The 24,864-nt window shown below is 41.8% G+C and overlaps 1 protein-coding gene across 1 annotated transcript; it reads left to right on the top strand.

Moving 5' to 3' along the window:
• The first annotated feature begins 7,594 nt into the window (after positions 1–7,594).
• On the top strand, positions 7,595–18,133 carry LOC105054215 (uncharacterized). The gene is made up of 4 exons (XM_010935682.4): positions 7,595–8,076; positions 10,794–11,055; positions 16,515–16,582; positions 17,652–18,133. The coding sequence occupies exons 1-4, from the start codon at positions 7,942–7,944 to the stop codon at positions 17,904–17,906; spliced, it is 720 nt and encodes a 239-aa protein (XP_010933984.1). The 5' UTR covers positions 7,595–7,941; the 3' UTR covers positions 17,907–18,133.
• The last annotated feature ends 6,731 nt before the right edge of the window (positions 18,134–24,864 follow it).

The raw sequence follows: 24,864 nt of genomic DNA, 5'->3' as shown, positions 1-24,864 counted from the left end.
TTGCAGGGCCTCTCCCCCCATCCGGTCTAAAGAGAACCGGGCCTTCGACTTTGCTCAAGTTAGGGCGAGGTTCTCCTCCTGTCCCTAAAGGCTGTGGGGGCGCATATGGGCGTTGCAGGGCCTCTCCCCCTATCTGGTCTAAAGAGAACCGGGTCTTCGACTTTGCTCAAGTTAGGGCAAGGTTCTCCTCCTGTCCCTAACAGGACTGTGGGGGCGCATATGGGCGTTGCAGGGCCTCTCCCCCCATCTGGTCTAAAGAGAATCGGGCCTTCGACTTTGTCGAGACGAGGTTCCCCTCTTGCTTCTGATACAGTTTGTTTGGACTGTCCTGTCGATGTAAGATAGTGCCAAAGGGGGGAGACATGTGGATATACAACTTTTAATTAAAATAAAGTTATTGGTAGTACATCCGTAAGTTTTTCAAGCTCCATGGTTGCGGGAGGTCAGCTCCTCCGAGCTCCTTAAGATAATAAGTTCCGGACTGGACTACTTCTTTGACCTCATACGGGCCTTCCCAGTTTGGGACGAGCTTCCCTCGATCCTGAGGTTGCGAGACAGCGGCTCGTCGAAGTACTAGATCTCCTGCTCTAAAGACTTTGTTCTTGACCCGGGAGTTGTAATAGCGAGTGACTTTCTGTCTGTAGGCTGCCATTCGAACCTGAGCTACCTCCCGCCTTTCTTTCAGTAGGTCGAGGTTGGCTTTAAGACCTTGCGAATTTTGATGTTCGTCGAATGCCACGACTCGTGCCGACGGGAGTTTAAGCTCAATTGGGATGACGGCTTCCGTTCCAAAGGCTAAAACAAAGGGGGTCTCCTCTGTGGGCAGTTTTTGGGTAGTTCGATACGCCCACAACACATGATAAAGTTCGTCCGCCCAAGTTCCCTTCGTCTTTTCGAGCCTTGTCTTAATCCCCTGTAGAAGGGTTCTGTTAGTCACCTCAGCTTCGCCGTTCGCCTGAGGATGGGCTACTGATGTGAAGTTGTGGGAGATGTTTAGATCTTCACAGAATTCGACGAATCTTGCTCCCACAAATTGTCGTCCATTATCAGTGATTAGGGTCCTAGGTAGACCGAACCTGCATACGATCGACTTCCAGACGAAATCTTGCACTTTTGCTTCTGTGATTTTTGCTAGTGGTTCGACTTCGACCCATTTGGTGAAGTAGTCGATCGCTACAAGGAGAAACTTCCTCTGCCCCGACGCCATGGGAAAGGGGCCAAGGATGTCCATCCCCCATTGCGCAAAAGGCCATGGGGCACTCAAGGGTGTAAGCTCGGTGGCGGGCTGTCTCTAGATATTGGCATATCTCTGGCATCGATCACACTTTCTGACATATTCAATCGAATCATGATGCATTGTCGGCCAGTAATATCCTTGGCGGAGCAACTTGTGGGATAAAGATCTAGCCCCCAAATGATTTCCGCAGATTCCTTCATGCACCTCCCACAAGGCGTAGTCAGCTTCTGAAGGCCGGAGACATTTCAAAAAGGGCAAAGAGTATGATCTCTTGTACAACTTGCCCTCATAAAGGATGTATCGGGATGCTTGATTTCTGAGCTTCCGAGCCTCTTTCGCATCTTGGGGGAGAACCCCATCTTTGAGATAGGTTATCAGTGGGTCGACCCAGCTGGGCTTGTGGTCAATTTCCATCACGGGCCGCGATTCTTCTGTACTCGGGCACTTTAGAACTTCAAAAAGAACGCCTTTGGGCAATTCGGTCGGAGCCAACGTTGCCAGCTTGGAGAGAAGGTCAGCCCTGGTATTTTCCAACCTCGGAATCTGTCTGATGTTGAAGTTGCTGAAGGCGGGGACGAGCTCCTTTACCCTTTCAAGGTATTTAGCCATGCTGTCCTCCCGCGCTTCGTAATTTTCGTTGACTTGTCCCACTACTAGTTGAGAGTCGCTGTGGACCCGGAGTCGATCTATTCCCAGCTCTTTGGCGATCCTCAGTCCTGCGATCAGAGCTTCATATTCCGCTCCGTTGTTCGTTGCGGGGAACTCAAAATGCAAAGCATACTCCACGACGATTCTCTCCGGACTGATCAAGATCAGGCCCGCACCTGCGCCTGACATGTTGGAAGATCCGTCCACATAGAGGGTCCAAAAGCGATCAGAGGGATCTGCTTCTTCTTTGGGGGAGTTCGGTCGGGGCTTTAGGCCGTCAATTTCATCTTGTTCAGGTTCGGCCTCCTCTGGGATAGTACACTCCACTATGAAATCTGTCAATATTTAGGCCTTCACTGCTAGCTTGGGTCGATAGTTGATGTCGAATTCTGTGAGCTCGATCGTCCATTTTGCCATCCTCCCGGAGGCATCCGTCCGGTACAAAATCGCTTTGATCGGTTGGTCGGTGAGCAGCGTTACGGTGTGCTCTTGAAAATAGGGTCGGAGCCTCCGAGCTACAATCAACGAGACGTAAGTCAGTTTTTCTAATTTGGTATACCTGGTCTCGACGTCTCTCAACGCGTGACTGACGTAGTAGATCGGCTGTTGGACTTTCGCTTCTTCTTTGACAAGGACAGCCGTGAGAGCCATGGGAGAGACCGCCAGGTATAAACACAGTTCCTCCCCAGGCTCCGGCTTTGCCAACAGCAGGGGTGAGCCGAGGTAGCTCCTTAGTTCTTCGAACGCCTGTTGGCACTCAGAGGTCCAACAGAAGTTCTTCGGCTGCTTGAGGGTTTGGAAGAAGGGTAAGCATCGTTCGGCCGACCTTGCGACGAAGCGATTCAGGGCCGCTACCCTCCCTGTAAGGTGCTGAACCTCTTTTATCGACTTTGGGACAGCCATCTCTTGGATGGCGCGAATTTTTTCTGGATTGGCCTCAATCCCGCGCCCCGACACCATGAAGCCCAGGAACTTTTTCGAGGTTACTCCGAAAGCGCATTTAGTCGGGTTCAGCTTCATTTTATATTTTCGGAGAGCGTCGAAAGTCTCCTCGAGGTCGGCGACGTGGTCCACGAAAGATTTACTTTTTATGAGCATGTCGTCCACGAAGACCTCCATATTGTGGCCGATCTGCTCCTTGAAGATTTTGTTCACCAGCCGCTGGTAGGTTGCGCCTGCATTTTTGAGGCCGAAAGGCATGACCCTGTAACAGTAAAGGCCACGGTTAGTAATGAAAGCGGTCTTTTCTTCGTCTTCCGGTGCCATCTTGATTTGATTATAGCCGGAGAATGCATCCATGAAGGTGAGGAGCTCATGGCCCGAGATCGCGTCCACCAGTTGATCGATTCTGGGAAGGGGGTAGCTGTCCTTTGGGCAGGCCTTATTCAGCTTTTTGAAGTCTATGCACATCCTCCACTTGCCGTTTGCTTTTTTGACCAGGACAATATTGAAAATCCAATCAGGATAATTGACTTCCCTAATGAATCCGGCTTTAAGGAGCTTGTCCACTTCCTCGGCTATCGCCTTCTGCCTCTCTGGCGCATGACCTCGGATTTTTTCTTTCATCGATCGATGCTTTGGATCGACGGCCAGGCGGTGCTCCATGACTTCCGTGTCAATCCCCGGCATGTCTACTGGAACCCAAGCGAAAACGTCTGCATTCTTTCGTAGAAAATCGATGAGACGCGTCCGCACCTCCTCCCCCAGGTTGGAGCCGATCATCGCTACGTGCTCCGCATTCCCGTCGTTCAACGGGATCGGTACCAGATCCTCAATTGGAACGCCCCTCTCTTCAGTGAGGTCGTCGTGAGCATCCAGTCCATCGATTGGACAGGGGTCAGATTGATCGCTTCTTTGCAAAGCTATGTTGTAGCAGTGTCTGGCCAGAGCTTGGTCTCCTCGGACCTCTCCGATCCTCTGGTTGGTGGAAAATTTCAACTTCAAATGGTAGGTTGATACGATGGCTCGGAGAGCATTGAGGTCAGGTCGGCCGAGGATTGCGTTGTAGGCCGACGGCGACTTCACCACCAGGAAATTCACCAGAGCCCTGGATTGCCTTGGATATCGACCTGCGGCCACAGTCAAAGTTATTATTCCCTCCGTTGGAACAGCATCCTCGGTAAACCCTACCAGAGGGGAGCTAATCGGCCTCAAATGACCGTCAAGGATGGACATTCTTGAAAAAGCATCGTAGAACAAAATATCGGTCGAGCTTCCATTATCGACAAGAATGCGGCGGACGTCGTAATTTGCTATATTCAAGGAAACTACAACCGCGTCGTTATGGGGGAATTGAACTCCCTGAGCATCTTCTTCAGTAAAGGTTATGGGCTCCTCAATCTTTTGTCGCTTGGGGGGTACGGCCAGTATGTTGGTTGCTTCCTGTCGGGATCCTCCCGAGATGGTGTTGGCAAAATCCATCGGAGGCCGATTGTCCGACCACTCCATGCCGGCGACCATCGTCGGAGGATGTGGGGCTCGGGGAACCAGAGGTGAGACCGGAGCCTGAGATCTGGCTGTGGAGGCTGTGGGTCGCCGTGTGGATGCTTCGCGAGAAGTCATCGGGCGAGGATCCAGTGGGGGGAAGGAGGAGCGGATGTCGGTGAAGATGACCAGAGGCAGTTTCGTTGAGCGTTCCTTTAAGAACAAGGGTACTGCGAAGGTTCAGCCCCTTCCTCTAGCGTCAATCCTGTTGGTACAAAAATCCGCCATGTGGATGCTTCGCGAGAAGTCATCGGGCGAGGATCCAGTGGGGGAAAGAGGAGCGGATGTCGGTGAAGATGACCAGAGGCGGTTCCGTTGAGCGCTCCTTTAAGAACAAGGGTACTGCGAAGGTTCAGCCCCTTCCTCTAGCGTCAATCCTGTTGGTACAAAAATCCGCTTGCACCGGAGAAGCTGGAGTCACGATCGCCGCCGGGACCTGCAAAAGAAGTCTAAACCGGAGGTGGGGTTACTCCGGCAAGACCCTCCGACGCTCAAGTCAGTTCTCTGCCTCAACAAGAATGGAGTGCTCGAATGGAAATTTTAGCAGAGTTTCTAGGTAAAAAATGAGAGCTTAGAGAATAACGTATCTGGGGTCCCCTTTTTATAGGCGGAGGGAGCAACAGACTGATAGTGATGTTTGTAACCGTCTGGCAGTGGGCTGCCCATGGTCAGGAAGAGTTTATCATGAAGAGTAATGGGGTGGAGTCGTGGCTATCATCATGGCTCGTCACGTGGAATCAGTTGCGGGGAGTGGAGCGGCGTCCATTGTCGCGACTCACCAGGGAGTGGTGGAACCGCACAGGATCCGCCGCAAGGAATGGAGTAGAATCATGGCCGTTAGTACGGCCTGTCAGGAAGTAATGGAGCTGCATAGGATCTGCCGCAGTGAGTGGAGCAGAACCGTGACCATTATTGTGGCCTGCCAGGGAGCAATGGGCTGCATAGGGTTCGCCGCAGGGAGTGGAGCAGAACCGTAGCCATTATTGTGGCCTGCCAGGGGGTCCAGACTTGTCGGCCGAAGTTTGATTGGAGTCGGTAGCCAGAGTCGGAAGCGAAGTCCGGCACCTATAGGAGCTCGGACGAGGTCTTCCTGCAGTCGAAGTAGAAGGCAGAATCCGGCTCCCATAGGAGTTCGGACGGAGTTTACCTGTAAGTGAAGTCGCGGGCGGAGCTCGGCTTCCGTAGGAGCCCGGGCGAAGCCTTCCCGCAGTCGGGGCCGAGGATGGAGCCCGGCTTCCATGGGAGTCCGGGCGAAGCCTTCCAGCAGTTGAGGTTGGGGACGAAGTCCGGCTCCCGTAGGAATCCAGACGGAGTCTTCCCGTAGCTGGAACTGGGGACGAGCTCGGCTCCCATAGGAGTCCGGTCGAAGTCCACCTGCAATCGAGGCCAGGGACGAAGTCCGGCTCCCATAGGATCCGGACGGAGTTTACCTGTAAGTGAAGTCGCGAGCGGAGCTCGGCTCCCGTAGGAGTCCGGGTGAAGCCTTCCAGCAGTTGAGGTTGGGGACGAAGTCCGGCTCCCGTAGGAATCCGGACGGAGTCTTCCCGTAGCCGGAGCTGGGGATGGAGGCCAGCTCCCATAGGAGTCCGATCGAAGTCCACCTACAATCAAGGTCAGGGACGAAGTCCGGCTTCCGTAGGAGTCCGGACGGTGTTTACCTGCAAGTGAAGTCGCGGGCGGAGCTCGGCTCCCGTAAGAGTCCGGGTGAAGCCTTCCAGCAGTTGAGGTTGGGGACGAAGTCCGGCTCCCGTAGGAATCCGGACGGAGTCTTCCCGTAGCCGGAGTTGGGGACGGAGGCCGGCTCCCATAGGAGTCCGGTCGAAGTCCACCTGCAATCAAGGTCAGGGACGAAGTCTGGCTCCCGTAGGAGTCCAGACGGTGTTTACCTGCAAGTGAAGTCGCGGGCGGAGTTCGGTTCCCGTAGGAGTCCGGGCGGAGCCTTCCAGCAGTTGAGGTTGGGGACGAAGTTAGCTCCCGTAGGAGTCCGGACGGAGTCTGCCTGTGGCTGGAGTCGGAGACGAGATCTGGCTCCCGTAGAAGTCCGGTCGAAGTCCACCTGCAATCAAGGTCAGGGACGAAGCCTGCCTGCAGCTGGAGTCGAAGACGAGATCTGGCTTCCGTAGGAGTCCGGACGAAGTTTGCCTGTGGCTGGAGTCGGAGACGAGATCTGGCTCCCGTAGGAGTCCGGACGTCGCGAAGAATCCGATCGGCGCTGGCGAGGTCCTGTTCGTCGATAAAACTTGGGAGTGTGGCGGAGGCTCGGCCGTCTGGGAGGTTTGAAGAGATGTTGCCGGAGGTCGAAAGTCAGTTGGATCTCCGGAGGGTCACTCCCATCACGAACTTCGGTTGGGGTATTTTATACCCAACATATCCAAAGATTAATGAGCAGAACAAATAAAAAAAATATGACTTTAAAAAATTAGAATCGAGAGTTCAGGAAATAAAAATCTAGACCTAACGGGAAAGTAAAAATTAAAATTAAGAAATCTGAAAAAGGATCCAATTAGAAGAGGACGACGAATTCACAGTGCTACCGTACTTTAAGAAATCGAGGAAAAATTGAGCCAAATTACACCTTCTCCGTCTTTATATCGTGCAGTGAATAAGAAGAAAAGATCGGGAAAAAGAAATTATTGATCGGGTAGATATGGAAATTTTACGCGTCCAGTGTTCGGATCGACGCCGAACCAAATTCCACAGGCAGAGCGAATGGCAAGCGCGAGTGGGAGTTATGGTCATTATATGCAATGTAGGATTGAAACCGACCGCACGTGAAGCGCGTGATCGATGACCAAGGCCAGAAGTCACGACTCAATTAGCAGCATCGAGCACGTGCAGGCTCACATGTGTTGTCATAGGGACTGTTGAAGGCTTAAAGCAAGGGATACTGCTAAATGCCAGCTTACCAACAGATTAAAAATTAATTCCAAATTTGATTATTTTATTAAATAAGTAATGTAGCTGGACAACATGTTGAAATAAGTTAAACGGTTTAAACGGTTACCACCCACAACTTTTTTTTGCTTTGCGGGCGAATCCCTTCGCGAGCCTCTCGCGGTCGCAGTCGACATACTCGCATTGACCTTCGACGGCGGAAAAAAACGGACATTAAGCAACGCCGGCATATTTGACTCCCACCCGTGAAACAACATAACAGTAAACTCTTCCGCGAGGCAGCATAACACAACGTGAAAGGTTTTAATCATTGTAGTTCATCCGCTTGCGGAACGGAAGATAAAAAATCGGCAATTGCTTTCGCGAAGAACATAAAAATCGGAAAAGAAATCGGAGAACGTAAGAAGTGGGGAACCGCGGCGGCGTTTGGGGTGATTGCCGGAGGTGGAGGTAGAGGTAGAGGCTCCGGCGGAGGCGAGTTCTTGTTCTCATCCAATACTGTCGTCTCTGTCCGGATGGTATAGTAGTCCTTACAATCCACACTTTCTTGAACTCCCCCTTCATTGCTCTTCTTGCACCGAGCATTAAGAGGGGTAAGGGAGAGAAGTATTCAAGAAAGTAAGAAGTAGAAGCAAATTAAAGAGTGGGGGGAGAGAGAGAGAGGAGTGAGAAGGAGGATGAAGGAGGTGATACTGCACGTGTACGACGTGACCAACAGCGAATCCGAGAAGACCAACAACACCATCCTTCAGATCAACCGGGTCTTCAAGGACCGCATCGGCCTCGGCGGCATCTTCCACAGCGCCGTTCAGGTGCTCCTCCTCTCTTTGCCCCTTTTTTTTTTCACCTGGAATTCTTTTAATCAAGAAATCTGGAGGGTTTTAGTTAGCGGGGTTGAGATCTAGGGTTTGGTTTTCTGGTTTCCCAAACTTGCTTTCATTAGAATTGGGGTTGATTGACACCAGGATGCTGTATTTGCTGCGGGCTGAGGTAAATATTGTCCAATTATTTCTTTTTACTGGTCTAGAAGAAGCCCCTATGATGCAGTGAGAGGAAGTCTTTCCTCTAGTTATTTCTTGTAGAATTGAAATTGCACTAGTACTAATACTTGCCGTTCTGTTAGGGCAATCTTTTGAACTCGGAAGCGATTTTTTTTGAGTTTTGCGATATATTGCTTGAAGGGCGGAATGAATACGAGATATTATTAAAGGACAGGTACTATACTAACGTGAGTTTTGGTGGTTACATTAAAGGAGAGAATGAGTATGGGTAATCGCAAGAAATTTTGGTGGCATGCACATTGTGAGGATTGGTGATCTTGGAAAAGAGATAGAATTATTATAGAGTATAGGTCAGAAATTAATAGGTTGTGCATTTGAAGTTTGTTAATAGTGCACCTAGTTCACAACGAATATGGTTGAAACATTTTCTCACCATGTGGCGGCATATATGTTAGTATGTTCTATTTGATTTTACACTATTTTGCTGGTTTTCCATTGTCATAGCTCACCAGTATATGACCTAGTAAAATTTGGGGGACATTGTACAACTAATATTGATTATCAACCTGAATTTATCCCTCTGTGAATCAGCATGCTGTAAATGATTACCTTTGCTATGCTCAGCTGGAGCAGAGACCTTTTCTAAGACAGCAATACAACATCTGCAATTATGACAAACATTCTGGCAGAGACATGCCAATGACCAAAAGGGAGGGAGGCTAAGAGAGAGAAGGTCCCCCCCCCCCCCCCCCTCTTCAGTCCTCCATGTCCTTTTTTTTAGGAAAACAAAATAAAGCAGTCAAATCAATCATTTAGCTATAGAATCAAGAATTTACCGACCATTGCTTCTGGATATGACATTTTTCTGGTGCATTAAGATAAGCCTCTGTTGTTTCTATGATGCGTTCAAAAATCGAAGCTCACACTTTAATGATCTGGTTTCATATAGCTAGTTCACAGCATAAGAATCCATAGAATAATTCACACGGTTTAATGCTCATGCCTAGGAAGGTCCATGATCTCATGTACAATCTATCACCAAAAAAATGATGCAAGCAAGAGTGTAGGGAACCCTTAAGGCTTCATGGGATGCACCATCAGAAGATAAATTTCTACAGCGATCGAAGAAACACATTGTTAAACAACTCATAAATCAGTTATAGCACTTGTCAGACACTTGCAAACTCAAAGGATGCTGTCTATACCTCAATTCAATAGAAAAGAAGTAAAATGCTTTGTTAATTTGATTCCAAATCAACTATATTTTAGTACTGAAACTTTATGCAGTTTTAACCATCAGAATTACTAAACCATCTAAATTTCAGAAGAAAGTTCTTGTAGAGAAATCATTCTCAAAGTGAGTGCACATATGCCTCAAATGGACATGTCTAGCTCAAAAAAATATGTCTACAGAACGGCAGCTGACTTGTTTATCAGCAAGTTGACAAGTTTTATAGTTCCAATAGGAATCCTTGTTTGCGTCACTGCCCTGGGTCATCATTTGACCATTCTCCTTCCAGTCTTCTTTTTGAAAAATTTGATCATAAATCAAATTCATTTGCATACCATCTCGAAATTGAAAGAAAAGATTTCTTCAGATAGCTGAAAACATTTGTTAGCTCTTTATGCCCAGCTTAGCAACATTTGGATCCCTGTTTGCCACCAGAACATTGCTACATTTCTTAGAATTAATAACGAGGATAGTATAAGAGAAAGCTTGTCTTATTTCTAATATTGTTGAATTTCTAAAGATACCATTTATTTATTTTACCTGAATTCATATAGGATAAGAGGAAATTCATCTGATTGGAATCTATTTGCCAATCACTTGTATGACAACCACATGAATCTTCAAGGTTATGCTGCACCTGTTGGGTAGGAACTGACAAACTTCGTGCACCTTCATGTTTGGTCTGTTTCCTTTATAAACAACTCATGAAGTGTTTACTTTGTCCTTAACATGTCGTTATAACTATTTTTCATTACCTTGAATCTAAAATGAACTTATGTTTTTACCTCTCTGTTTAAAGTGCATAGCTGTCAATCTTTGACAGCAATTTATTTCATCCTGGTCCAAGGTTTTTATTTTAAAATTTAGTCTAATAATTCATGCAATTTAATAATTTATCAAAAGTTTATTTTCTTCCTCATGTACAATTTATCATACACTTAGGATTTAATCCTTATTTGAAATTTCATTGTTTAGAATATATTTGAATATCATTTTTTTCATTTTCCAAATTTTGACCTGTCCTACTTGGATACTTTTAAAAATGTGCCAGCAAGAAAGTCTTCTAATTGGAAGAAAAACAAAAAAAAGACACTTGCTACTCCAGATTATGCCTGTTAATATTATCAAAATTTGACAGTCTGTCAGAAAATCCTGACATGGTTCCCACTAACAAGGATATATGGTCAGATGGACGTTTTGATATCCCATTGAATATGACTTCATAAAGTAAGAGTAAATACAGATGTTCTGACTTTTGATATTAATGCTTTAGCTCTATTGGTATCTGTTTTGACAGGTATATGGAGAAGAAGAATGGTCATTTGGGTTTTGTGAAAATGGTACTGGAGTTTTTAGTTGTCCACCGAGTAAAAATCCTATGTATACCTATCGTGAGCGTATCCTTCTGGGAGAGACAAACTGTTCGATCTTGAAAGTAAGTCAAATATTGAGGGAACTTAGCCGAGAGTGGCCTGGAGACTCATATGACCTCCTGTCGAAAAACTGCAACCACTTTTGCGATGCTTTCTGTGAAAGACTGGGTGTACCAAAACTTCCAGGTAACATATCACTTTTTTGTTGTTTTGTAATCCAGTGTAAGGACATTACTCTTTTCTGAGTTACTTTGTTCAGAAATGTACTATTGCATATGCTTTACTCAGATGTTTGAGTTTCATGAATCCTGCCTGCAGATTCAGGACCTAATTCATGGTTTTAGTATGGCTATCTATGTAAACCTTCTGTTTGTATTGCATCATTACTGCTCCCTGTGAGGGTTAATTAATGTAGGTGGTTCTGTTATAACTTTTCTGTTCCCAATATAAGTTGCATAGCTTGTTTTGTGTTTATATTCCGCTACTTTCTGGACATAGGTATAGATCAAAAGATGATTTAATTCTAAATTTTTTCTCTCCTTTTTCTTGTTTTATCTTCAGAAGGATTAGCAATGAGTTCTTTCTGTTTCTTTACGTAATCTGGCTTTAAACTCCTCATTTTCATGTGAGCTTCTACCATTTGAACCAAGGTTCAAAATTCTTATTTTAAAAATTTGTGATGTTTGTTTGTTTTGGGGGCTTATCGAAAGGGTTGAAACTCAAAATAAGACATGCTACTACAGAATTATATAAGTATCATAAGATTTTATTATTAAAAATGATGATTTTAACATGTCATATGATTAAAAATTTGTAAAACAGAAAGCTATGTGAAATCTTAGCTCATATGACATTTTTCATTATTTATTAGTAAAGCACATAGAGCTATTTACTATGTTGTAAATTGCTTTATAAATGTCCCATATTTTTATGAAGTAATAAGAATAAATATACTGAAATTTACTTAACAATTATAAATGGGGAAAAAAAGTTTTAGGCTTTGTTAGGTATTGTTTTATTGTTTTTTTTTTGAAACAGAAACATGAAATCTGATGCAGAAAATATGTTTGGCTACCCTATTTCTGTTTTGGTTTTTCTTAAAATGCTTCCATTATTTTTGGAAAAAAGTGATTTGCCATTCAAGATTTTGCTCAGAAACCCGTTTTAGAGTAAAGAAAATTTTCACTTCCATTTTTTTAAAAGTGGGTTTTTACCCTTCTTCTCCTGACCCCTCTTCTTCCACCCGATCTCACCCTTAGTCTTGTCGTCACTGCCCAACCACATCGGCTCCCCCAGCCCTGTGACCATCTGTCAGCCCAATGCCGACCTATCCCTCATTCCTAGCCATGTTATTGGCCCCATCCCCACTCCCTTTCTCTCTGTCACTCCCTTGATTGCCTCTCCACCTGACATCAAGCTCTCCCTTGTCCTTGACCACATCGCTGGCCCTATGCTCCTCTCTCTCTCATTGCCGGCCCCACCCGCTCCTCTCGCTCATTGCCAACCCTCATTATATAAAAAAAAAAAGTGAACCAAATATATTTTCTGTTGTCAAAAATCTGAAAAAAAGGGAAAAGAGGTAGAATTTATATGTCTAATACTTTTTAAAAAGAAAAGTGACAAGATGCCTAATGCAGCCTTAACCAATTTTTATGTATTGGTGTCAATTACTTGATTCAATTTTCTATCTTGTTAGACCTAGACTATGACAATATAAGTATGTATCTATTTCAATGCTCTATTTCTGTTTGATTTGCTGATAAACTAATCAATTTAGGATTCACTTTTCATACTTCTATTACAAACTATTTCCAGTTTATAGCTTTTTTAATTGGATTGTGCTTTAATTGGTAGTTTTATCCATTTGTAGTTGCATTTATGGGAATGGTCATAATACATGTAGGGTGGAAAAGACTTTACGTCCACTGCCAAACTCAAAAATGGGGTTTTGAAAATGAAATCTAAATTGTTGAATGTGACAAACAAGGCTTAGAATAAAAAGGGTGTTCTAGTGCATGCAGAGTCCAGGGAGGGTCAAATGTATGTAGTCTTACCTCCACATGTGGAGAGGTTGTTTTCATGTATCCAACTCATGATATTCAAGTCACCATGGAGCAACCTTACGATGGCATCAAGGCTCGCTCTCTCAAACAAGGCTTAGAATGCCTACAAGAAACATATGCTTTAAATACCTATTGCTTATGCAACAAGTGCTCTCCCAAATTTTTAGTTTTAATGACGTAATGCAGGTTTTGACTTTACACAGGATGTGTTCTCAGTTTTACACAAAAAATATAGAAAAGATAATTATCAATCAATATTGAAGTGCTTTTTTTTTTAATGATCAGTTCTCAATTTTATGTAAATTCTTGAGGAAATGGTACCAATTTCATTGTCAAAATCTTCTCCATTGGCTACACATTTTAGATTGATGCAATTAGTGGACATTATGAATATCTTCTAAAGCATACAATCATGTAAAAGTCATTTAGATGTCTTTGAGGCACTCCAATTGCTAAACATTTTCGAAATGGATGGTTCTCATTTCCACCCTTTTTTCTCCTTGTTCCACTTCTTGATTTGTGCAACTAAGGTTGGTGGCTCATGTATAAAATTAATCTGGATGCTCTTGTACAAATCCAGTCAATTTTCAAATGTTGTTAACTATTTACAAAAATGTGTTAGCATCCTTGTCAATAACCTTTTTGTAGTATGGCTGTCATCTTAATTTGCAGAATTCTTAAGGGTAATTTTTTAATGCTACCAGAATACTCTAATATAAGCAACATATTATTCAAGATCACATGGAGCAAATTGTATTTATTTCCATGCATTGAACAGTGGTATGCATGTCCTTTTTTGTGGTTCTTCTAAGTTCATATTTTCTTTTTCTTATTTTAGCTGCATTTCAGTATACATTTATTCTCTAGGTTTTTTTAATTTATCATTTCTCAATGTTTATTCACCCCCTCCCCCCAAACCAAAAAAAAAAGGTGCTAATTTACAGACTTCATCTCTTGCCATCTTAGCTTATCCTCTGTATAACAGTTGTAGTCATGATAGGCCTTAGTCGTAGGAATCTTCTACGAATCTGCACCTGCTTCCTAAGCAATTTCTTACTCCAATTATTTTTAAAATATCATTTCTCATGCCCACAACTGCACCAGTTCCCCTTTTTGGCAACTAAGCAATAATTGCATGCATATTCACTGGGCATGTGTAGGCCATAGTCTATCTACTGCTACCAGTCGTGTAAATTAAGCTTATGATAATAGATAAACATTATGACAAACTTAAGTGAATGGGAATTAGATGCTCGTGTGAATGTTGTACATGGTTCTATTCCCAATCTGAACCATTTGGAGGCCCTTCCTAATAGCCTTCACATCCTTAGAATGTTTCCAATGAGACCTAAAAGGTGCAAGGCATGTTGTCCCTTATATGTTTAGTTTCTTTAATTGTTTAACTTGAGCTGAATTTAGATTGAAAAACATGAACTGCTAACGCATGCATAGGAAAAACAGGTTACCTTGATTTCTAGCTTTTCTTTCCATGGAGAGTGACGATTTTGCATCATTATCACATCTGATTGGTAGATTGGTCCTTAAATCTTTAAAGAAAGCTAAAGAAATGAAAGAACTCTGGACCACCTTGAACAAAAAGAAGGTCATAGTAAGTAAAAATGGGTTTGCATATGTATATGAAGAAAAACGAGTTACCTTGATTCTGCCTTTTCATTCCATGCAGAATAATGATTTTGTGTCATTATCACATCTTATTTGTAGATCTGTCCTTAAATCCTTAAAAGAACCAAAGAAATGGAAGAAATCTGGACCACTTTTAAAAAAGAAAAGGTTATTTGAGATGGCTGGGCATTAGTTAAAAGGGGAAAACTAGGTTGCAAGCTTGTATGAAATTGGATCGGCATATAGTGCTGTAGATACTCTTTTTTTTGGTACAAGTGGGCGGCCATAACACTCTGATATAAAAGCAGCCCATAAAATCAAGACAGAAAATGTCCCGCAAGGCCGGCAGGCAAGAGTCCCCTTGTCTCTAGATCCAATCTCTGGAGCGCTTCACCAAAAAGGATGCAATCCAATTTACCATGCTGTTCGCCTCCCGATAAACATGCTAAATCGATACCGCAGCAGAGTGACAAAGAGCAGTTTGGATATCACGGAGTAGTGGATGTGCCTCCAACTACTTCGTGTTGCCCTAGATTCAACCAATGATGGTAGCAGAATCTCTTTCAATGAAAATTCTTTCTACCCACAGCTCCTATCTGGCATAAATAATACCTGCCTAGGCGGCATGCAGCTTAGCGCTCGGGATGTTGATACCTCTTTATTAAGATAAAAATAACCTGTGAGCACAAGACATATCCTAGGTACAGTACAGTAAGGACCAGGAATCTAATCCACGGCTCAAAGTACTTGACTATCTTTATTGATTGGTGTTGATGCTATTTCTTATCTTCTAGTGAACCTTTAACTTCTTAGTTTCACAATGCAGCTACCATGATGCCTTTGATTTTGCTGTGCACTGTATTGATGTGCCCACTACTCTTTCCAATTACCTAATCTGAACAACAGTATTATTCTGGTTTCACAATAATACTTTTTTCCAGTCTCTATTGTATTCAGTAATTATATAGCACTCTAAAGATGCATCTTCACCTCATTATTTCCATAATATTTTTAGGTTTTTGTTTAGTTTCTGTATGCCAAATCAAGGAAGCAAATAAAACTTAAATAGGAATTTATTATTCTAGTATTCTGGATGCTTGGTTGAACCCAAAATATACTGTCCACTGTTTCATTTTGTGCTCTGCCTTTAGTCTGACTAATTTTTTAATTCTATCATCGGGAAATCCTTTTTATTTGTTATATTGCTCCTCATCTAATTTTGCTAACCATAGTTAGTTATGTACAATTACACTTATATGGATCTCCTTTATGGTGCTAACAAATATTGATTGGCCCATTACTTGGCCTTCTTTCTCTCATTAGTTCATGACTTCTCCAGTTATTTTTATGTGATACTTGCATTTTTCTGTTGTAGAGCTTTAAGTAAGCTTGTTAATCTTTGTTGAATTTATTAATGTTTTAAATCATTTCTAGATCCTTACTCTATTTTTTGACTTTGTGGTGGTAGGTCATCTTGTCTGTTTGGTATCTTTTACCCATATTACTCTTTAACTGCCTTCTGTTGCAGCTTCATGATATGAGGCACGTGCATGGTTTTCTGAGTGGACTTCTATCTCATTAATTCATACAAATGGGTATAATTGTATATTTCCTTGATTAACCAGATGGTCTTGTAGGTTTCATACAAATGTGATGTATTGTGCATGCAGTTTTACAAATGCAATTTTATTTTAAGTTTGTAAAAGCTGGAACTGAGTTTCCTGAACTGATGTTGTTCTTGGTGGTGGTACTAGTAGCTGTGCTTATCGACCATATGCTTTTCTTCATATGCTTTCGTAGTCTGTTCTTCTACATCTGGCATTTATAGTGAACAATGATCTTAACGCTTGAATTCTCTTTAGTTTTATGATACTTAATGGTGATAAATTATAATTACATACAACTTCTAGTGGCTAGAATATTCTGTAGATCATGTTTTCATAGTTTATAACATTGCAGGTTGGGTCAACCGCTTTGCCAGTGTTGGAGATGCTGCTGTCGTTGTTGCAGGAAATACAGCATTGCGGGTGCAAAACTCTTCCTTAGAACACAGTTTTGCTCAATTGTGTTGCACATTTTTTTAAATTTTATAGATCATGTTGGCCAATCTAAATGCTTCATCTTGATGATTTGGAATACTTGATGGTCCATCATGTTTTTTGCAACAGTACTCTCTCTCTCTCTCTCTCTCTCTGAGCTTTCTTAAAATTGCTAATCAACTATAATGTGTATATCCTAGTATATGATGGTTGGTTTGATATTCTTTATTCTCGACCAGGTTTCCTTCCTCTTATTGATTTTTGAGATGATGTTTTTAACTTTAAAAATGTGAGATAGTGATTATGAAGTTCCTGAGCATGCATGAATGATTATATCCTCTCCAATTTGTGTCAAAAGAATAATTCAAAATATATGATCATGAAGCTATTACAGCTGAATATATGATTGGCATAGCTAGAAGTTGTACAAGAATAAAATGAGTCTATTAAAAGACATTGGCATAGCATACTTGATGAGCACCGTTAGACTAGTAGCTTTATTCGGTGCATTGCTGTTCATTTCAATGCTCCTGATTTGTGAAACATTAGATGAATAGTTATAAACACTAAACTGTATTTCATGTATAACTGAGGCTTATTCACCTTACTTATCCAACACAGCCTAGCTGACTCTGCTTCCTGGATTTCCTGAAGATTCATTCATGTTTTGATATAAAACTAAACTATACATCTTGCTAATTTGTGTTGATTTAGATATACCATAGTTTAACCATGGAGTCCGCTGTCAGCCTATGAGGACATACAGGAAATATTACCAAATGCCAAATGGGAATCATGTTTTTGGCAACAATTGCTTCAGTCATGACAATTAAACTTGTTGCTAGTGCAACCATTAAAGGAATTAAGATTAATGTCATCTCATTCTCATTGTGCACAAACATGTGGTCTTAGAAGATGACGAATCCCTTGATGGATTTTTGATGTCATTTTTTTTATTACATTCCAATGCCACTTGCTGTATTTATTTTTGAATGTTTGTCATCATTCTTTGTACTTGGTATGGTATATTATGGTGCTCTTGTTTCTATGTTTACAGCTAAGGCAAGCAAAGACAGAAATTGTGACTGCCAGCAAAGTGGCATACAGATTCATGGCTGGTCTGGCTTCAAATTCAAATTCACCTGCCACACCAGAGTCTCCTAACAATTCAAACGGAAGCTCCCCTAGGTTCCAGGGTACTTGGTTTAGAAACTTGATATCTGTTGGTGCCAAGCCATCCGGTAGTGCTTCGGAAGTTTCAGGAGGGGATGATGACACACTTCCACTTCGGCAGCAGAAATCTATGAAATAACACCATTACAACTCGATGCATAATATTTGACAAATTTAGAAATCATCATCATTGTTGTTTGAATGTGTACCATGGGTCAGAAAACTCAGAAACTGAACATGTTGTTTATGCGTGAAGCAGGAAATCTCTGCTCCTAGTTTCTTTTTACATTATCTTTGCAACAGAAAACAGAAATTTGGAAAACAAAATGATCTAATTTGATTGATTGTAGATTTACATTTGTCAAACCTTATGATTTGCAAATGGATGATGCCTAATTCACCTTTCTTCAAAATGGACTTCTGGTCAGGATACGACTGCAGTGAGCAGCCCTCCAGAGTACTGAGGTGATGGTGTGTATTGCAGTTATAGCTATGTGAGACTTAATCTTCACCTGCTTTGGTATAGGTCTTCTTCCACCATATTGCTGAAAGCAGTAAGATTCCATGCAGAGTCTAGAAGACAAGTTTGACTTTCATGATGTTTCCACACCCTTGACTTGATTTAAAGTCACTGGGTTGGTTCTGATTTTGAGGGGCTTGGGCTGTGTTGGTGTGTGGTCTTTGAGCTTGTATGCCTTTTGGTGCTGCCTGGCTGATTGGCTTCTGTTTGTTTGGCTGCTGATCCATAGGTGAGGGAACCACCATCTCTAGCCTTCTTATCTACGCCATTCGTTATTTGTTGGCTGGGTGTGCTTTCGTGGATATTAGATACGTTTATCAAGATTGGGTGGGGAGTTTTGTTGCCGATCACTCTAGAGGGGATGGTTGGTTGGATCTTGATATTTTACCGTTTGATTTTTGGAATTTTTTTTTTTTGATTTTTGGATTGTATTCATATTTATATTATATGAACATTTATAATATTCTCCCTCTCTCCACCCCCCTCAAAAAAAAAAGAAAAAAAAAAAAAGAGGGATGGCTATTTTACTGCATTCATTTGATGTTAGGTGTCTTGGCCCACTCTTAACTGCGTAAGGACGCCGTTGGGTTTGTCAAACGAATTAGCAATTTGCTTTGAATCCTTCTTTTGTTTGTGAGGGCGCTGATAGCTCATTCGACGCTGCAAACAGATGAGGATGGTGCAGCAGCGTTCTTTCCCAGGTTGTCTAAAACCTGGCGCTATGGGTGATCGTGTCATCCTTCGGCCCTCGGTATTGGTTTGGTGATCTGGGGTAGGTCATGTAGAAGCCTCATGTACAATATTTCGAAGTGAGCAAGTAGTCCATGTTAATTTGTGTACAACGTTGATGTTTGTTACCGATATGGAGGCAGAAAAACCCGTGACTTGCGATGTGCTTTTGCCTGCATGCGTGCATATGAAACAGACCTTTCTTCCTTGCTCTACAGGATTAAATATTAGATGATCACTTTACTATGGTTCACGAGGTAAGGACTAATCTTTAGATGGCAGCGCGTGTCAAGTTTCCCAATGTCATGTCATCTGCTTAGAAATTTTGTACATAGCAACCAAAATAGAACCAAAATTCAGGTCGCATTTAGACCGACCAATAAATGGATGAATGAATTAATGGATGGATGGATGGATAACATTAATACTGTCCATTCTGATCCAGGAATCTCATGATTTTATTCCTCTAAATTCTAATCCAAAAAGCATTTCATATAGAAAAGAATGATTTCTTTCTCATTTAAATTAAAGTTCCTCTTGATCTACACCAACATGGGACTAAAAGTACTCTCCTCTCTTATTAAAACTGATAACATGTTGGCAGCAAACAAATAGAAAGGCAAAGAATGGTAAAAGTAATAAAGAAAACAAAAGAAACTCACCTCCACAAAGTATTATGAGACCAGGATGACTTTACATTCCCTAGCGTAGAGCGCAAAAAGATTCGAAGGATTGTTATACAATATAAAAATCACCAAGTAAAATATGAAGATGCTTTAAAGTTATATTTCTCAAGTTACAAGCACAAGTCCTCTTATCTGACTTTGATCTCAAGAATTTTAAAAATAAAAATTGTCAGATGATTTCAGGGAAGCGCGTAAAATTTACCAGCTCTAGAGAAATCTCTATCCGTCTTCTGCGGTGGTGTAGAACACCAGTTGGTAAGTTTGCTTTGTATGGAAACAGAAAAATTCTCGTTCAAGGTCTGGAGGATGGCATTAGAGAATTTTGAAGATCTCATTTGTCGTGATGTCGCTTAAAGAGAAAAGGAAAAGAATAAAGAATGGAATGAAACAAAAGGAAACAAAGAAGATAGAAACCCTTGGATTTTGTTGGTGAAGGAAGTAACTGGTAGTTTCCTTTGAAGGGAGCGGACTCAAATCCCTGCACCTCCTTCAGGGTGTGTCAAGATAAACTTCAACAATAGCATTAGAGATGGCAGAGATGGTATTGGCTTTGTCATCCAAAAATCTGGTGCTAAATTACTGACGAAGAGGGATTACATCTCTTTGAGCCTTCCGTCTCAAGAGTTAAGCTTCGCACCATTTGGGTTGGTATTGTCTATATCTAGTAAAAACTGCAATAGAGAAGATCATTATTGAGGGAGACTCTGCCACTGTGATAGGTTGGATTTGGAGCGACACAATATAGTCGGAGGCTCATCCGCTCCTTAGGATATTCGGACTGCTTCGTGATTTATTGCTTTGGGAGGCGAACAGTACCGTTGATTGGGTCGCCTCTATGTGGTGAGTTTATCGATGATGGACTCGACGTCAAGATCAGATCTGCCTCTGAGCTTTGCAATATTTTATTTTTTAATTTTTTAGGATGTACTCATTCTAGATCGATATGAACATCTGCTTGTACCAAAAAAAAAAAAAAAAACCTGCATCGTAAAAACCCTAGTCCCTAAATGTCAAACTTTCATCAACCTTCAAATCCTATGAATTCTTTAAGAAGCCATAGAGAACAACTCATCGGAAGAAATTAGTTACAGTAAAGAAATGAAAGAAAGATAAAAAGCAAAATCTTGAAAAAACTAGAGGCTAAGATTCATTGTCTGATCTGGCAAACATTGAGTTGTTAGTCCGTGACTCTATGTAACAGCTGCAAACCAGTTAGTCCATTTCTTGCTTCGCAATGTAGCAAAACCTGGCCCAAGAGTCATCACAACTTCTTTAAATAATGCTAAAAAAAGGCAATGCCCCCTATCCCAATTTGAAAAATGAAGGAGTAAAGAAGAAGAAAAAGAGCAAGAGAGAGAATAAAGTTGTAAGGATTCATATAAATATATGTTTAATTTCATATTAGTTATTCATTGAAAATATCTTGAGTATTTATACAGGATCAAAGAATTCAAATAAGATCTTTCGACTAGTCTTTTTGGATGAGATCTTGAGTTGCTATAAATAGTATTAGAACCGACCTAACCCATAATCTACATGGATTAGGAGATACTGTAGTATGAGTTCATTAGATTTGACCACAGATCTATCGTGGTATTTATAAATAGATATACGGATATGAACCTTTAGCCCGATGAGAATGCCAGGGCTTAAATAGAGGTATATGTGAGGATCCATACAGATGTGTATTTATTCCCACATCGATTATTTGCTAAGAAAATCTTAAATATTTGTATAGGACCAAAGAACTTAAATAATATCTTTCAACTAATCTTTTGGATAAGATACTACACTGTTACAAATGGTATTAGAGCTGGATCTAGAAGATACTGCAATATAGGTTCTTTGAGGCTGACTACATGTCAATTATGTGAGGATCCATATATAGGATCTTTCAAGTCACATTCTCACTAGAATTCAAATTTAAACAAACTTTATCGAAACATTATCATTTGTTTAATTAAAAAAATTATAAAGAAGGGAACGATCAGTTGCATACTCGGATGAAGCAGCCCAACTCAACCTAAGGACCAAAGGGGGAAGTCAAACTCAAATGGCCTGTCTAACCTGTAAAGCATAATCGATGAGTCAAATGCCCAATAACTAAGACCACTTCATATCGCTTGATCGGAGTGCAATCTCTGATGCTTCGTCAAAGGAACTTGATTGACTTTGATCAGCACCTCTTTTTCTAGAGTTGATGTTTCTTAGGTTGCATTTGGTAGCTGACAATCTGTTCAGATTGTTGACAATTTAAAGGGACTCCACTAGATTACTGCATTTGGTACGTTTAAGGCAATCCAGATTACCTCTCAGGAGGTAATCCGGATTACCTAAGAGAAGGGTGGTTATCTAAATTATCAAATATTTAGTAATCTAAAATAAAATATTTGGACAAAACCATCCTCCTCGTGCCTGCTCCATGGAAAGGGCAGATGGCCCGATGGTGGCTGTGGCCGATGAGGCCACCGGCCATGGGAATCCGGGTGAAGGGCGGACGGTCACTCGATGGATAACAAGGCCGATGAGGATGCTGGCCGGACGAACAATAGAGGAAAAAATAAGGGGGCTCGATTTTGGTGGTCTATTTCCAACGATCCTTTGTCGGATTCTAGCCATTGGAGGGTTGATTGAAAAGAGGAAGAATGAGGGAGGAAACAGGTGGACTTTACTTTAGCTCCATCATCCTCCTCTCCGATGGCCTCCTCCTCAACCTCCTTTGCTGCTTCCTCCCTGAGTCGGGGGTGCTCGTATCGGTGGGCAGCGGAGCTGGATGAGGCGGCGATGGGGTGTGAGCTGGATGAGGCGGCGATGAGGATGCAGTGACAAGGCAGCACGGGCGGTCGAGGGTCGAGGTGCGGTGGCCAGGGCAATGCAGGTTGTCGGAGGGCTGAGGTGCAATTCCGAAGGTGCAATGGATGGGGGGCTGCGGGGGGTGGGGTGCGGGGTGTTGGAATTTCTATAGGTGCTAGTACATATGGATTTCAAAATTTTTTTAAATTCAAAATGCAGCAAAAAAATTAGATTAAAATATTTTTAATCTAAGCATACATTCATCATATGAAAGCACCTATGGATCTAGTTCATATGCTGAAATTAATATAAATTGATTTTAGGAAGAACAAACGAAAGCCTGTAATCAATTCACATACCTGAATCATTTTTTCTTTGCTTCAAATATGTAATTGAAGTTAAATCCAATTCAATCCTTAGATCTGGACTTGGACAGATTTTGAATCAGTAGCACAAGCATCTTGCCTCTACGGATATTCACTGAGCCGACCTCAATTATTTTCTCTTGGATCCTGCTTGCCTGAACCAAAGCCTAAATAGGCTTGAACCAAGCTTGGATTGGAATAAACCCTTTATGAACCCTTTTGATCTTTCTTTCTTAATTCTTAAAGAAATCAAGAATTTTTTTTGATCTTTCAACTAATCAAAAAGAATAAAAATAATCAAGAAGTGGTTGTAACTAACTTTCAACAAACTTGAGAACAAAGAGAACAATAAACAAAGCGAGTGGCACCAACAATTGGAACCACTCCTTTAAATGCCGCCCACCCTCTCTATGGCTCCAAGGGAGGATGCCTAGAGAGAGATGAGATGTGGGCTAGAGAGAGGAAGAGGAGGGAGGCATGGGCCCAGTGAAGGATGGCAGAAAAGTAAGAGGATGGGAGATTATATGACAACTAAAGGGCTAGGGTCCTTTATATAGACAACATAAGGATGTCCTAATCAAATTAGGATTCCTCATTCTAATCATATTAAAATTTCTAGCCATAATATAGTTGGACCAAATAAATGGGGTGCCACCCATTATTCACCCAAAGCCACACTCTACTCTAGGCATCCCATCATATGAGACCATATTGAATGCACAAATTAGCCCACATAGTTTCATAAATTCTTTTCAAGAGTTCTTAACCAAGAAATACTTTCTTGATTTAATCCAAGCCATAAATAAAAATATGTCAGCTAATAATTGACTTCTAAGACATACATCTAACAATCTCCTACTTGGACTAAAGTCAATTGGCTCTCAATCTAAGCTCCATCTTCTCAAGATGAGCCTCCATTTTGGGTGGGAGGTTGCAGGGGGTGGAGTGCAAGGAACCGATGGGGTGGGTGAGCACGGCGGCACAGCTAGGTGAGGGCGGCGATGGAGACGGCTATGTGGGGTGTGGGGTGCTGGTTTGTTGGGGGGCTAGAGGGTGGTGCGAGAGGGTGGGTAGAGGCACGGACAGTAAGGGGGCGGTGTCGGAGGCACTACGAGTGAGGTGCAGCGGGGGGGGAGGGGGGATGGAGGTGTCGGGGTGTGGCATGTGGAGGAAGGAGAAGGAAGGAGAAAAAAATAAAAATAAATAAAAATAAAAGTAATAAAAATAATAATAAGTATTAAAATAATTTTTATCATTAAAAAATTTAATAAATAGTTTAAAATACTAAATTAATAATTTAATTTAAGGATATTTTAGAAATTTGATATTACATTACTAGTAATCTGATTGTCATACCAAACATATCAATTGAGATTCTCAGTAATTTTACTGTAATATTATCTGCGCGTACCAAATACAATAATCAACATTACTGACAATCTATTCAGATTGTGGATAATCTAGATTACCTTTTAAGATTATCTGGTGATGCACCAAATGCAATCTTAGGATTAGCGATTCTTTGATAGGTAAATTCTAAAGCAAGTTCCTCTATCTCACCTTTTGAGTTCATGTTGATTGGAACATTATAATTATCAAAATCTTAACTTCACTTGATTTCATCTTGGAATAGGATGAGGTCATCAACCAATCTAGATGCCTCATAAATTTCAAGATTAATATTTGAAGAGGTCTCTCAATATATATTATATTCTATAATATTTGGGGTTTAGCAACCCATGATATAGTATCATGACTGTTAGATAGATGTTTGGCCAGGACATCACCTCTCAAGATCTTTTCGGTACTGCGTGATGCAGCAGAAAGAAAGAAGAAATAAACAGAAAATAATCAAATATGTGGATCAACCAAAAAAGAGCTCGTCTCCATGAGGCATGCAAACTTCACTATGAGAAAAAAAATATTACAAGAGGAGATCTCACTCTCAACCCTTGTACACCCAATTTTTCTCTCACAGAAAGTTCTCCCTCACAAAAGCTCTCT

Source organism: Elaeis guineensis, chromosome 11, assembly GCF_000442705.2.
Source record: "Elaeis guineensis isolate ETL-2024a chromosome 11, EG11, whole genome shotgun sequence".
Lineage (NCBI taxonomy): Eukaryota > Viridiplantae > Streptophyta > Magnoliopsida > Arecales > Arecaceae > Elaeis > Elaeis guineensis.
The sequence above is the reverse complement of the archived record's forward strand: the minus strand, read 5'-3'. Positions and strand labels throughout refer to the sequence as shown.